The 14,077-nt window shown below is 42.5% G+C and overlaps 1 protein-coding gene across 1 annotated transcript in view; it reads left to right on the forward strand.

The window, feature by feature from the left end:
* The window catches only part of ABCA13 (ATP binding cassette subfamily A member 13), a 176,935-nt gene that overhangs the window by 4,218 nt on the left and 158,640 nt on the right, over positions 1-14,077 (forward strand). Inside the window, 4 exon segments of the mRNA XM_052788185.1 lie at positions 2,851-2,978; positions 4,059-4,192; positions 5,919-6,083; positions 11,742-11,944. Of these exon segments, the coding sequence (XP_052644145.1) occupies positions 2,851-2,978; positions 4,059-4,192; positions 5,919-6,083; positions 11,742-11,944 (630 nt within the window).

Genomic DNA, 14,077 nt, shown 5'->3' on the forward strand with positions numbered 1-14,077 from the left:
TGATGCTGGCTGCCTGTGCAAGACTGGCCATGAACTTCACCAGCCTTATCCCATGGGGAGGTAGGGGCCCAAAGACTTTGAAGGGGAAATTACTGTGCTGATCGTGTCACCCTTTAGCATCCCACTGTCTTTTTCCTAATAAAAAAAGATATGAAGGATATGATTGCATAATTTTTTTGAAACTGGGAAATAAGTCTTTTTTTGATTACAATATGTGGATTGCAACTGTGTTGGGGCTTGACTCTTTTTTTTCTTCCCTTTCACTTTTTGCCTAAGTCATTTGTAACCTTATTCCAGTTTGTACTATGAACATGCAAAGCTGTATTAGCTATGCTTGCAGTGCTTATATCCCAAAAGCAGAAGTCTTTTCTGAAAGTTTGCAAACTCTGAGTCTGAGTGTTCCCAAAGTAAACAGGAACTTGATTGTAAGTTTATGGTTATTGTTTTCTTCTTCAGCAGCAGTAAGCAAAGAGAACAGTAACAACTGGCTGCTGTGCTGGGTAAAGTTATTAATCTGTTAATATAATCTCAGCAGTGATTTCTCTACCCTGAGCATGGACAGAGCAAGAAGGGGACAAAAGTGGAGGGTGTTCATGGTTACGGTGTTTGTCTTCCCATGTAACTGTTTGTATTGGGTTTGTGTGGAGGGGTTTTGGTAGTGGGGGTGGGGCTACAGGGGTGGCTCCTGTAAGATGCTGCTAGAAGCTTCCCGGGCTCCAAGTCAGACCTGCCTCTGGCTCAGGCTGAGCCCATCAGCGATGGTGTTAGTGCCGCTGGGGTACCATATTTAAGAACAGAAAACCTGCAGCGGGAGTGGAGTGGAATGTGAGAGGAACCCGTCTGCAGATACCAAGGTCAGTGAAGGAGGAGGAGGAGGAGGTGTGCTGGAGGAGGGGATGCCCCTGCAGCCTGTGGTGAGATGGCAGGCTGTTCCTCTGCCCATGGAGGGGAGCAGATGCCCACCTGCAGCCTGTGGAGGACCCCATGCCAGAGCAGGTGGATGCCCCTAAAGAAGGCTGTGACTCCATGGGAAAGCCTGTGCTGGAGCAGTCTCTTCCTGAAGGACTGCAGCCCACGGAAAGGACCCATGCTGGAGCAGTTCATGAAGGGCTGCAGCCTGTGGGAAGGACTCATGTTGGAGAAGTTTGTGGAGAACTGTCTGCTGTGGACCCCACACTGGAGCAGGAGACGAGTGAGGAGTTCTCCCCCTGAGGAGGAAAGAGCGGCAGAGACAAGGTGTGATGAACTGACCATAATCTCCATTCCCTGTCCCTCTGTGCTGCTGAGGAGGTGGAGAAAACTGAGAGCGGAGTTGAGGTGGGAAGGAGGGAGGGGTGGGGGGGAAGGTGTTCTAAGGTTTGGTTTTACTTCTCATTATCCTGGTTTTGATTTGATTGGTAGTAAATTAAATTGATTTGTTTTTTTTCTGCAAGTTGAGTCTGTATTTTGCCTGTGACCACAATTGGTGAGTGATCCTTCCTTGTGTTGACCCACGAGCTTTTCTTTATATTTTCTCCTCCCCATCCCACTGGGGTGGGGGGGAGGAGTAAGCGAGTGGCTTTGTGGTGCTTTGCTGCTGGCTGGGCTTAAACCATGACAACTGTTATGCATGCTGAGACCTTGCTTGCTGGGAAGTGGCTGGGCATCTGCCTGTTGATGGGAAGTAGTGAATAAATTCCTTGTTTTGCTTTGCTTGCATGTGCAACTTTTGCTTCACCTATTAAACTGTCTTTATTTTGATCCATGAGTCTTCCCACCTTCCTCTCATTTTCTTCCTGTCCCATGAGAGAAGGGAGTGAATAAGCAGCTGTGCTGGTGCTTGGCTGCCAGCTGGGGCAACTCACCAGTGATGAATAAGAGGAGACTGATGTTTATGTTTGGGTTTTGGGTTTGTTTTTTTTTTTTAAGACTTTGGTGTTCTTCAATGACCAAATTTGCCATAGTTAATGCAATTTGGAAAGCAAACCACAAAAACTAATGTTCACTTCTTGACTAGCTTCATATTACTAACATACATTTCTAGAGGTCCTGTCTCAGGCAGAATTTAGTCAGCAGAAAGGTTCCTAAATTTACAACTTCCCCCACTTCCTGGGCTGTACCATGTTTGCTGTGTCTCTCGGAGGTACTTAACAGAGACTTTTCACACCTGCTTGGCAAAGTTAAATATTGTTGGTTTTGGTTTTTTTTTTCTTCCTCTTGCATATGTTGGAAACTGGTGATCCACTCTGACAAAACTGGATTCTTATTTGCTTAATAACAAAGGAATACTGTATAGGAAATAACTGGTAAATTTGACATAAACTTTAAGTAGTAAATTATGGCTACAATAACAGAGAAGTTTGTTTCACAGCTAAGGTGACTGAGACTGGGATGTGTAAGCAATTCAATAGATATATTTTTATCAATGCTTTCTGTAATGTGCTTTGTTTCATTTTTTTGTGAGAATAAGTGTTCTGTTGCTTTAAAGATTCTTTTTTTTCCCCTGCAGATTGACTGGAAGTAAAATATAAGTATTCTGTGTGCATCCTGCCTTGTTGTGGGGATAAGTGGGAGAAGGCTTGTGGTAGTTTTGCTGTCATTTTTGCTCTCACTTTTTAACTCTTTTCTCTCTCTCTTTTTTTTTTTTAAGAGGACATTAGTCCTCTTAGAAGACATTTCCTTAATGAAAATTGAATGAAACTCTAACTGTAAAATCTCAACTTGTGGTTTTTTTTATGAAAAGTCTGATTTGACAAAACATCAGTTTTTCAACAATAAAAGTATTTTAATATTCATTGGCTTGTATGTCATCTTTTTCCACCAAGCCCTTTCAGTTTTTCTGGGTGTATGGAAAGCTTGATTTTTTTTTTTTTGTTTTATTTTTCACTTAGCATCATTGAAGGATTTAGCTATGATGCCATTGGGCCAAAGTTTCTATGAAGCGGTGAAAACAACACTGAATTTAACTGCTGCATCAGTACAGGATAGGAGCTTCGAAGGTAAGGAATTTGCTTCAGATTCTTTTAAGCATGCTGGGAATATGTCATAGCAGTAAGTGCCTGAGCTTCTGCTAAATTTCTAATGTAAAAGGTCTAAGAATTTAACTATATTGCTGTAGTGCCAAGCCATTTCTTTGTTGATCTGTTTTTTAAATACTAATAACTAAATTTCATTGGACTCTGGCAACTATTTGATAAATGAAGCATGTTGGTGTAATATATTGTGTTTAGAATGATCTTTCAGTGGTGAATTTTGGAGAAAGACTAAATCACTACAAAGGACAATTTCTTCCATTTGATAGAAGGATAGCCTCTTGTTTTGGATGTGCATGTTAAGCATTGTGGCTGTTTTACTGTTAAGCTTCATTCTTCTGTTATCATAAATTCTGCGCTCAGCTGAAGGGCTATATTTGCCTGTCTGCTGCTTGAGTATGGGAGATGAGTTTAATTGGAGAAGGTAGGCTGGCCCCAGGACAACTCCTCAAGAAAAGGTCAGGAACAAGTTTCATTGGCAAACTGTCTAATGGCACATGATTAGATTCCTAGGTGCAGCTGTCTGCATGGAAGGTCAGGCCAAGAATTATATGTGGTCTAAATCCCACTTCACCTGTCAAAATGAAGACTGAAGTGGTACAAAGGTGATATGCTGGAGCCCTTGCATGGAGGGTAAACTTGAATTCCCTGGGTCTCCTGGTATTCACCTGGTGCTCTCTCTCTCAGCAGTGATTTATATCAAGCCCATACACACACATATGCATGACTATGGGCAGAATTAGATGCATGGTTCAAAATGGCAACCTGCTGGGTCTGCTGGCAATCCGTGTGCAGGGGCATCTCACCATTGTATCAGCTGTTGGAATACCATCGGATTAACTGACCTTGCCATACTGCTAATACAATCATGGATTTTATCCTAATAAAATTGGTGTTCAGGTATATGCTTTTTTTTTTGCTTTTTTGCTTTTTTCTTTTTCAAAAAGCTGGGAACATGGTACTTGGATCTCATCAAGTATGAATCATGGAGAAACGACATCAACAAAGAGCAGGAATGATGTAAACAGAAGGTTTTCTTTCTTTCAGGTTTTCAGTATAAACTTTCTCTCATGGATGTTTTGTGGAATCTGCTTGCTGTGAGAGCAGAACTTGAATCCAGGTTTGGTTTTGATGATCTTCATGTTGAGAAGCTGCTAAGTTATACAGTGCAATTAACAAAGGTAAATAACTTGAAAATTTCAGTGTCCCTCTATTTCATCTTTGTTTTTATTGGTACACTGAAGGGTTTTTTCAGCCTTACAGAAGCTATGGTTGTATCTTAGATTTGTGAAGCAGCTACAAGGCTGCTAAATGTCCTGGCTTCATTCCCATAAAAATAAATGTATTTAGCTTCAGCTGAAATGTCTGCACATGAAGATGCTGATAGGTCTAGTTGTGTACATTAATGAATTTATGCATCTCTGAAGTCACCACTGAGTATGGCTAAGTCCTGAGTTTATCATCCAACCCTGTAGAGAAATCTGGAGTTTGGTCCACTAAGCTTTTAAACGAAATCCTAGATTTGAAGTTGCCTGGATTAACATGGCGGGTTGCAGGTTTTATCTGGTTTGCTGGACAAAGAATGCCCCTCTCTCCTGCATGTAAATTAAGGCACATCAAGAGTCCTCTCTTCTCAGTTGTGCAGTCTTGATATGAATTTACTTGACTGAGTTGTCTCAGTGCAACTATTCAAATGTACCAGTGACGTGTCAAATTTAGAAGAAAATCTCTTTCCTCAGAGAGGGCTTTCTAACCTATCTTCTAGACCAAAGCGATCTGTTTTGGTGGTCTGGTTTGAACTGCAGAAAACCTGAAACATCTTTTGAATTTCTACTGAAGTCCGCAGTTTTTGAATAGAACGTGTTGGTATTTATCTGAAATCTGTTTGTTCTTTTCGAGGTCTAGAGTTGTACTCCAGAAGAGCTCATTATAAAGACAGCTGATTTACACAAAGGGATAAATCATAAAAAAACTTGACTTTTGAATGACCTTTTAATGACATATCTGTGATGGCCAGTTTGATCAACTGAACTGAATTTGACTGCAGCCTGATAGCCATGGTTGTCCTTGTAATCCCAGGCCAACTCGCTTGCTAGCTATTTAAACTAATGTCTTGGTATTGTGTGCTTGTGTCAGGGCATTGGAGACCCTCAGAGTTTGAAGGGAAATATGGAAGCCTGGACAATGTCTCTTCTGAGTGCTTCAATTCTGCATCTGATGCCCCAGCTGGTTTGGTGTCAAAAGACCTGCAAAACTTTTAATAAATTTTCTAGGCACAGTTGAAAGGAGTTAGGATGTCAAGTACCTCAGACATTAATAGGGAGAATTAAAATGTGCTAAATTATTTTTGTATGCTTTAATTTATATGATTGGGAATAATAAATCTTTCAGCACAGAATTTAGAAGTCAGGCTATGATGAAAAAATTCTGGCCTCTTCACCACACTGCTGAAACCTACCAACTTCCATTTAAAACTAATCTGCTACATGTAATCATTGGTTGAGAGGTATCATGGTACTGAATGCTTTTTACATCAGTAATTTTTATACTTGTGAAGTTGCTTCAGCACAGTTATTCATTCTAGTGTAGGTGTACTCTATCATGGTCAAGTTCAGCATCAGTCTGCAAATGACTAGAAGTAGCAACACTGGTGTAGCTACATGGTGAAAGCTCCTCGCATATACAAGTCTCATCATTGTGCGTGCTGTATGAGTACCCTAACAACACTCTGCACGTGGGGTACTTTGAAGTATGTCCCCCAGAATATGAGGCTGGATTAAATGGGCTTTGTTCTCACTGAAGATGACTGTGTGATATTCTTTTTTTCACCAGATAAGTAAGTTGATAGCAGAGATAACGTTCAGCAGCTCTCTTGAGATATTAATCAATTTCTTATGTCTCTGCCAGATTCCCATAGGAGAGCCATTGGAGCAGTTTGTGTGCTCTGCTCTGTCCAGTGTGCCAGAAGATGAAGCAAACAAAGAGAATAATAAAGAGGGCTGTATTTCTGCATGGCATGAGGCCAAACTGTGTCTTGTTCATGCTGTCAGCAAGCTCAGACTCTATGCAGAGGTACACTTTAAGTTAATAGATTAAATTCCTAATTTTTGCATGTAGGCTGTCAACTGTAACTCAGTTAAAAGACCTAAGTTATCCATTAAATGTTACTGTCATGAACTTTTTTCATCTTGCTAATAAGACAAAGTAATCCTTACAAAAAAATTGTTACAGTAGAAGTATAATATATCACCATGTGTTACTTAATCATATTTTCTCATTAAGTCAAATACAGATTTGGAATCTAATAGGGAATATAGTGAAATATACTGCACTGCAGAGGCCTGACAAAAGGAAGACCCATTTACTGTCCCACCTGTGCCTGAATTGTGGACAAAACTGAAAGCAGACTACAGGCCTCCATTGATACAGTATATAATTCATTTATTTATAATTCCCATCCACTATCTCTGACAATAGTGGCTGAAGCATGTTGAAGGGGATGAGAGTAAATCTCCAGTATAGCATTTTAAAATTCTGCCTGGCAGAACAGCTTGGTGTGCAGTTTCTATGATGACGTGTAGTTGCGTGGAGAAAAGAATAAATCATTCAGATGTTTCCTAGGGAAAACATTTACCTAGCTGCTTTAATGCTGGTGTTTGTTTTTCCACTGAAACATGTTATTTTTTTACCATAAAAAGTATCAGCTGTGTTTCAAGCTGCTCTGGAGATCTTTGCAATACCATCTAAAGAAAGCATGTACAGCTAACTATTTCATCAAAAATGCAGCCTTTGATTTCTCTCTTGATAAAGGTTTCACTGATGTATGATGAGTCAAAGTAATAATTTAATGTGATTGCCAAAATTAGTGCACTAATTCCTATTGTAGCTGTAGGAAAATCCAGTAATAATTTCAGCCATGATTTTGAAACTCTTTGCAAGAGCTGACATTCTTATGACGGCAACTTGAGGTACGGTAAGCTGCTGGCCAGTGGGAATTCCCTTGGTGAACAGGACAACTCTTATGGTAAAGATCTGTTATAACCACTTGGCATTAAAAAAAAAAAAAAACCATAGCGGTGGAGGAAAGGAGAGCAGTCAGTAGGTTTGGCCAGGCCTTGGTATGCCTTATTCTAGGCTATACAATGGGAACATGCAGGCTCCTTCTCTTTCTCTGTGTAATGGGACCGCAAAAATGTTGAGGCTGCTGCCTTCTGTCATGTTGGTAGTGTAGGCAGAAGTCCTGTAAGGGAAAGCAAGCCTGAGTATTGACTGGGGAGGTCTGCTTTTGGTTGGTTTCAGTCTCGGGCCATCTTTTTACCATTCCTAGATCTTTGGGCAAGGACAGCACAACATAAGATGTTGGTTCTCTCTGTGATGTAGCATGTTATATTGCCAACTTGCAGGTCAGTCCAAACTGTATTGAGAATCAACCTTTGTGAGGCCAGTCATTTCAGAGCCTAGACACATTGTTAGGGAGAAATTTTACTATCATTGCCAATTGTGGGGGTTTTTTTAGACATGCAAATTCTGTGTATTGTCTAAATAAGAAAGCTTTGATTCTCTAACAAGGTGTAGTGGGTTGACCCTGGCTGGATGCAAGGTGCCCACCAAAGCTGCTCTATCACTCCCCCTTCTCAGCTGGACAGGGCGGAGAAAATATAACAAAAGGCTAGTGGGTCAAGATAAGGACAGTTTAATAAAGTGAAAGCCAAGGTCGTGCGTGAAAGCAAAGAAAAACAAATGATGATATTCTCTACTTCCCATCAGCAGGCGATGTCTAGCCACTTCCTGGGAAGCAGGGCTTCAGTACGCGTAGTGGTTGCTCCGGAAGACAAAAATGCCCCCCTTCCCTCTCCCTTTACTTAGCTTTTATATCTGAGCTGATGTCATATGGTATGGAATATCTATTTGGTTAGTTTAGGTCAGCTGTTCTGGTTATGTACCCTCCCGAGATCTTGCCCTGCCCCAGCCTGCCATTGAGGGGGGGGGCAAAAATGTTGGGGAGACAGCCTTGATGCTGTGCCAGCACTGCTCAGCAGTAGCCAAGACACTAGTGTGTTATCAACACCTTTCTAGCTACTGATGCAGAGCACAGTGCTATGAGGGCTGCTATGGGGAGAAATAACTCCATCTCAGCCAGACCCAATACAATCTCCACCCCTTATTCCATACCATTTGCGTCATGCTCAGGTCCCACATAATTTAATACAGATATCTTCTAACCATGTCATTGTATTTAATTCTCATTACTGAAATCCCTTCTTACCAACACTTACAACTGAAACTACATACTTAAACCACTTTTATACCCAACATACAGATTTATACATTCTTATTAATTACTATCCCCTGTCCTTTAAGAGATAGATATTCCATGGGCTTCTTCCACTCCTCCAGATGTTCACACACAGGTTATGACTTGGGCCCCATCCGTCAAGATGAGTGGTCAGGACAGGCAGTATGTTCGATCGTTGGGCACCAACACCGGCTTGGTTTGGGTCACCGATGCGCTTGTCTGGTTCCTTGCGAAGTGCACTCCTCTGCAGTTCAGGTCATTCCTGCTACATTACTTCCTACAACATACAACTCACATCACAGATTATTTTTCCCTGAAGGTTAAATGTCCTTGAGGCACACGCTGGGTCTCCCCATCCTTCTGCATTACCCACCAAGTACACCCAGGTCCCTGAGCAAAGACAATCCCACGAATGGGTTTGCCTTTTCCCATGGGAGGAGAAATCCACACTGCCTTCCCCAGCCACTTCCCCATGTGCACTACGGGGACTTTATCTCCTCCCACAGTATGTAGGGGTTTTGTTTGGGCAGGACCAGGACGGTTAGCAGATCCTCTGGTGTTAACTAGCCAAGTGGCTTCTGCTAAATTTGTATCCCAATGCTTCCATGTCCCACTGCCTAGTGCTCTCAACATAGTCTTCAACAGTCCATTATATCTCTCAATTTTTCCAGATGCTTGCGGGTGATAGGGTATGTGGTACACCCACTCGATGCCGTGTTTCTTTGCCCAGGAGCTTATGAGGTTATTTCGGAAATGAGTCCCATTGTCTGATTCAGTTCTTTCCGGGGTACCATGTCGCCATAAAATTTGCCTTTCGAGGCCTAAGATGGTGTTTCGGGCAGTGGCACGGTTTACAGGATATGTTTCTAGCCAACCAGTAATTGCTTCCACCATCGTGAGTATGTAGCGCTTGCCTTGGCGTGTTCGTGGCAGTGGTCCAATGTAGTCAATTTGCCAGGCCCCGCCATATCGAAAGCCCAGCCACCGCCCTCTGTTCCAGGGAGACTTTACTCTGGTGGCTCGTTTGATTGCAGCACATGTTTCACATTCATGAGTGACCTGTGTGATGGCCTCCATGGTCAGGTCCACCCCTCGATCACGAGCCCACCTATATGTTGCATCTCTCCCTAGATGTCCCGATGTCTCATGGGCCCAGCGAGCTACAAATAGCTCACCCTTACGCTCCCAGTCCAGGTCCACCTGAGCTACTTCTATTTTGGCAGCCTTGTCTACCTGTTCATTATTTCGATGTTTTTCAGTGGCACGGCTTTTGGGCATGTGAGCATCTACATGATGTACCTTTAAAGTCACGTGTTCTACACGGGCAGCAATGTCCTGCCACAATGCTGCTGCCCAGATGGGTTTACCCCTGTGTTGCCAATTGGTCTTCTTCCACTGCTGTAGCCACCCCCATAGGGCATTAGCCACCATCCAGGAGTCGGTATAGAGGTAGAGTACCGGCCACTTTTCTCGTTCAGCAATGTCTAGGGCTAGTTGGATGGCTTTCACTTCTGCAAACTGACTTGACTCGCCTTCTCCTTCAGTGGCCTCAACGACTTGTCGTGTGGGACTCCACACAGCAGCTTTCCACTTCCGATGGTTCCCTACCACACGACAGGATCCATCAGTAAACAAAGCATAACACCTTTCATCTTCTGATAACTCATTATATGGTGGTGCCTCTTGGGCACGAGCCACCTCCTCAGGCGATGCTCCAAAATCTCTGCCTTCTGGCCAGTCCACGATCTCTTCCAGAATTCCTGGGCGGTTAGATTTCCCCAGTCGAGCCCGTTGCGTGATCAATGCTATCCACTTACTCCATGTAGCGCTGGTTGCATGATGTGTAGAGGGGATGTTTCCTTTGAACATCCAGTGTAGCACGGGCAATCGTGGAGCCAAGAGAAGATATGCTTCTGTACCAACAACTTCTGAAGCGGCTCGAACCCCCTCATATGCTGTTAGTATCTCTTTTTCAGTCGGGGTGTAGTGGGCTTCTGATCCTCGGTAACCCCGGCTCCAAAACCCTAATGGTCGACCTCGGGTTTCTCCTGGTGTTTTCTGCCAGAGGCTCCGGTTGAGACCATGCTCCCCAGCTGCAGTGTAGAGTACATTTTGTACATCTGGTCCTGTCCGGACAGGCCCAAGAGCTACTGCACGAGCTATTTCCTGTCTGATATGCTCAAAGGCTTGTTGTTGTTCAGGGCCCCGTTCAAAATAGTTCTTTTTCTGCGTTACTTGATAGAGAGGGCTCACAAGCTGACTATAACCTGGAATATGCATTCTCCAGAACCCCACAAGGCCTAGGAAAGCTCGTGTTTCTTTCTTGTTAGCTGGTGGAGACACAGTTGCTATCTTGTTAACCACATCCATAGGGACATGACGGCGTCCATCCTGCCATTTTATTCCCAAGAACTGAATCTCCTGTGCAGGTCCCTTGACCTTGCTTTTCTTTGTGATGAAACCAGCTTTCAGAAGAATCTGAATTATTCTTTTTCCATTCTCAAACACTTCTTCTGCCTCGTTGCCCCACACGATGATGTCATCTATGTATTGTAAATGTTCAGGGGCATCGCCTTGTTCCAGTGCCGTTTGGATTAGTCCGTGACAAATGGTAGGGCTGTGCTTCCACCCCTGGGGCAGTCGATTCCAGGTGTATTGGACACCTCTCCACGTGAAAGCAAACTGTGGCCTGCACTCTGATGCCAAAGGAATGGAGAAAAATGCATTGGCAATATCAATTGTAGCATACCACGTGGCTGCCTTTGATGTCAGTTCATATTGGAGCTCTAACGTGTCTGGTACAGCAGCACTCAGTGGCGGTGTCACTTCATTCAGGCCGCGATAATCTACTGTTAACCTCCAGCCTCCATCAGACTTTTGCACTGGCCATATAGGACTATTAAAAGGTGAATGAGTCTTGCTGATGACTCCTTGGCTCTCTAGTTGATGAATCAGCTCATGGATGGGAGCCAGGGAGTCTCGGTTTGTCCGATATTGCCGGCGGTGCACCGTCCTGGTAGCGATTGGCACCTGCTGTTCTTCAACTTGCAGCAATCCCACAATGAAGGGATCTTCCGAGAGGCCAGGCAGGGTAGATAGCTGTTTGATCTTCTCTGCGTTTACAGTGGCTACACCAAAAGCCCATCGGTACCCCTTTGGGTCCTTGAAGTACCCTCTCTTGAGGTAGTCTATGCCAAGGATACAAGGGGCCTCTGTGCCGGTCACAATGGGGTGCTTTTCCCACTTGTCCCCTGTCAAGCTCACTTCAGCCTCCAATATAGTCAATTCTTGGCATCCCCCTGTCACTCCAGAGATCCAGATGGGTTCTGTGCCCCTGTACACTGATGGCACCAGCGTACACTGTGCACCAGTGTCTATCAAAGCCTTATACTTCTGTGGGTATTCAATGTTCTCTTTTGCATTCAATCTGCTAGGTATTTGAGCAATGGTGCAGCAGCAGCAGGCTCTCTCACAAACTCCTTTTGGAACTTGAAAGAATGATAGCTGATTTAATGTCTCAGTTTCTAGATGACAGGAAAGCCAGGAAGCTTTTTTCAGAGATAAATACCCTGATCCAGCAATGGAATGAGAAATCAGGTAACTACTTTTCAGAAGGATATACTGCATCTCATGACCTGTGAGTTATACTCGTCTTTCTGCAACTTGTCTTATAAAGTTCAGGTTAACTTGAATATTTATTTTCACATTACATTTAATTGATTTCTGATTTTTGTCTGTTTTGTGCTTTTTGTTTTTCATTCTGTAATAGTCATATAATTGCACTGATACATACACATTCTGAAAAAGAAATTAACTCTGCGATTCAGAGTATAGCTACTTATAGGTTCAGCAGAGGACCCGAGTACATGATGAGGACTCAGGAATCAGCAGCTGTGTATAATTAAGCATTTTGAACTAGGACCTGAGTTCTTTACCTTGTTCTGCAGACGAAGTCTAATTCCCACAAATAGTTGCTGTGACTCAGTAATGCTTCTTATGGATGCATGCTATAGGATCAATCTACTCATGTACAGCAAGACCAGTGCATCTGAAATATTTTGGATTTTTCTTGTAGGAGTCATATGCCTGTTAGTGTGTGCAGGAGATCTTGGAACAGAAGCCTACTATGGAGAGCAGAATTACAATGTAATTCTATGTGTTTATATATATGTAGTTTCCAATCTTATTTAGGGCACTCTGAGACTAAGATTTCTTTAATGTTTTTGAACTTTTCTTAGAGTTTCAAGTTCGCCGTTTGGCTTATCACTTAATGCAAATTTAAGCAGTTTGTATGAAGGTATGGCTATAAATTCTGTACTTATTCAGAATGATTTGGTTTGTTGAAACGGTCCAAATCTTCCTGTACAGTGGAGTTATTCTTTTAGCAGTTGGTCTCTAATATAGTAGGAATCTATTTTGTTGCAACTTTGCAAACGCCTTCAATTCCTGTTTCAGGACAAGTGCAACTACAAGCTTGTAAAGATTGACTGTGCTTTAATTTCAGGTATTGTGATTCACAGCATATGTTTTAAAATAAAATCAAGACAATGGTTCTGGGTGATTTATGCAAAATAAAGTGGTTTAAGAGCTTTGTTTCCCTATTTTTTTTTTTTTTTTTAAAAAGGACTTGTTAAAAATGTTCTGGAAGGTTCTACACAGGACTTAAAAGTTGTAGATGCAGGGAGTTAGTTTGTTAGAGTTGGCAGAGCCTCATGAGAAGTCTGTGGCAGAGCACAGGAACTGGTACTTCTCTCTTTGTAACTGCACATTGGATGACTTGCATCGCTTCTGGGAGTTACAGTGTTGGCCTCAATTTGGCATTGTTTGTAATAGGACTACTTGTTCATATCAAAAAGTGTCCTTCATTGGAGAAGATATGATCCACTGCTATACTACAAAATAGATGATATAGTGACTGCACAACAAAAAAAATCCCATAATTCTTCAGCAACTTCACCTTTTTGTTTGTACTACACAGTGTTTATGTGCTTTGCCTCTTTTGCTTGCAGAATCCTGCATCTGGAGAAAATGCAGTCTGTACTTCAGGATATACCTCAGTGGCCTGTTACAAAGAGATTGTTTCTGGTAGATGGAGCTATAAGGAACGTAATAGCACAGTATTCATATTTCACTGAAGGTAAAACTGCATGGTGGTTACTCATTACTAGCACTCAAATGATGTCCACAGAATAACATGGGAAAATGGATTACATTTGACCTCTAGGAAGGCATTTGGGCTCACTTAGTTATTTACAGCAGCTTTTGAATTCCTAAAATTTTGTTTCCCCTAGTGATGATAGAACAGAACATAATACCTGCTTTCATGTCTCATGTTAGGAATAAAACATTTCCTTAGGCGTCTTACATGATGTTGTATGCTGCTGTGGCTGTTGTTTAAAGATCTAACTCAAGAAAAAGAGCCTGCTTAAGAAAAACATTAAAATTATCAATGCCTGAGAAGTTTGATGCCATCAGTTGTGTGTGTGAACAAGAAGTCTTGGTTTTAGATTTAGATGCAGCTTTATTTTTCTGGCTGGTCACTGCAAGTGAAGCAAAATGCTGAGTTGGACATACAGATTTTCTGATCTCTTTAGGTAAGGATTTGATTGAGGGCTGTGAAGCACAGAGACAGGGTTCTTTCTCTGGGGACTATGCTTTGGACACAAAGCTAGGCTGATGGTGAAGGAAGCAGAAGATGCCATTCCCAGAGGGGAGGGGATGGTATTGAAGAACTTGGGGCAAGTGGGAGTGTATTTTATAAGAAGTTGGG

This window comes from Harpia harpyja, chromosome 5, assembly GCF_026419915.1.
Source record: "Harpia harpyja isolate bHarHar1 chromosome 5, bHarHar1 primary haplotype, whole genome shotgun sequence".
Classification (NCBI taxonomy): Eukaryota; Metazoa; Chordata; class Aves; order Accipitriformes; family Accipitridae; genus Harpia; species Harpia harpyja.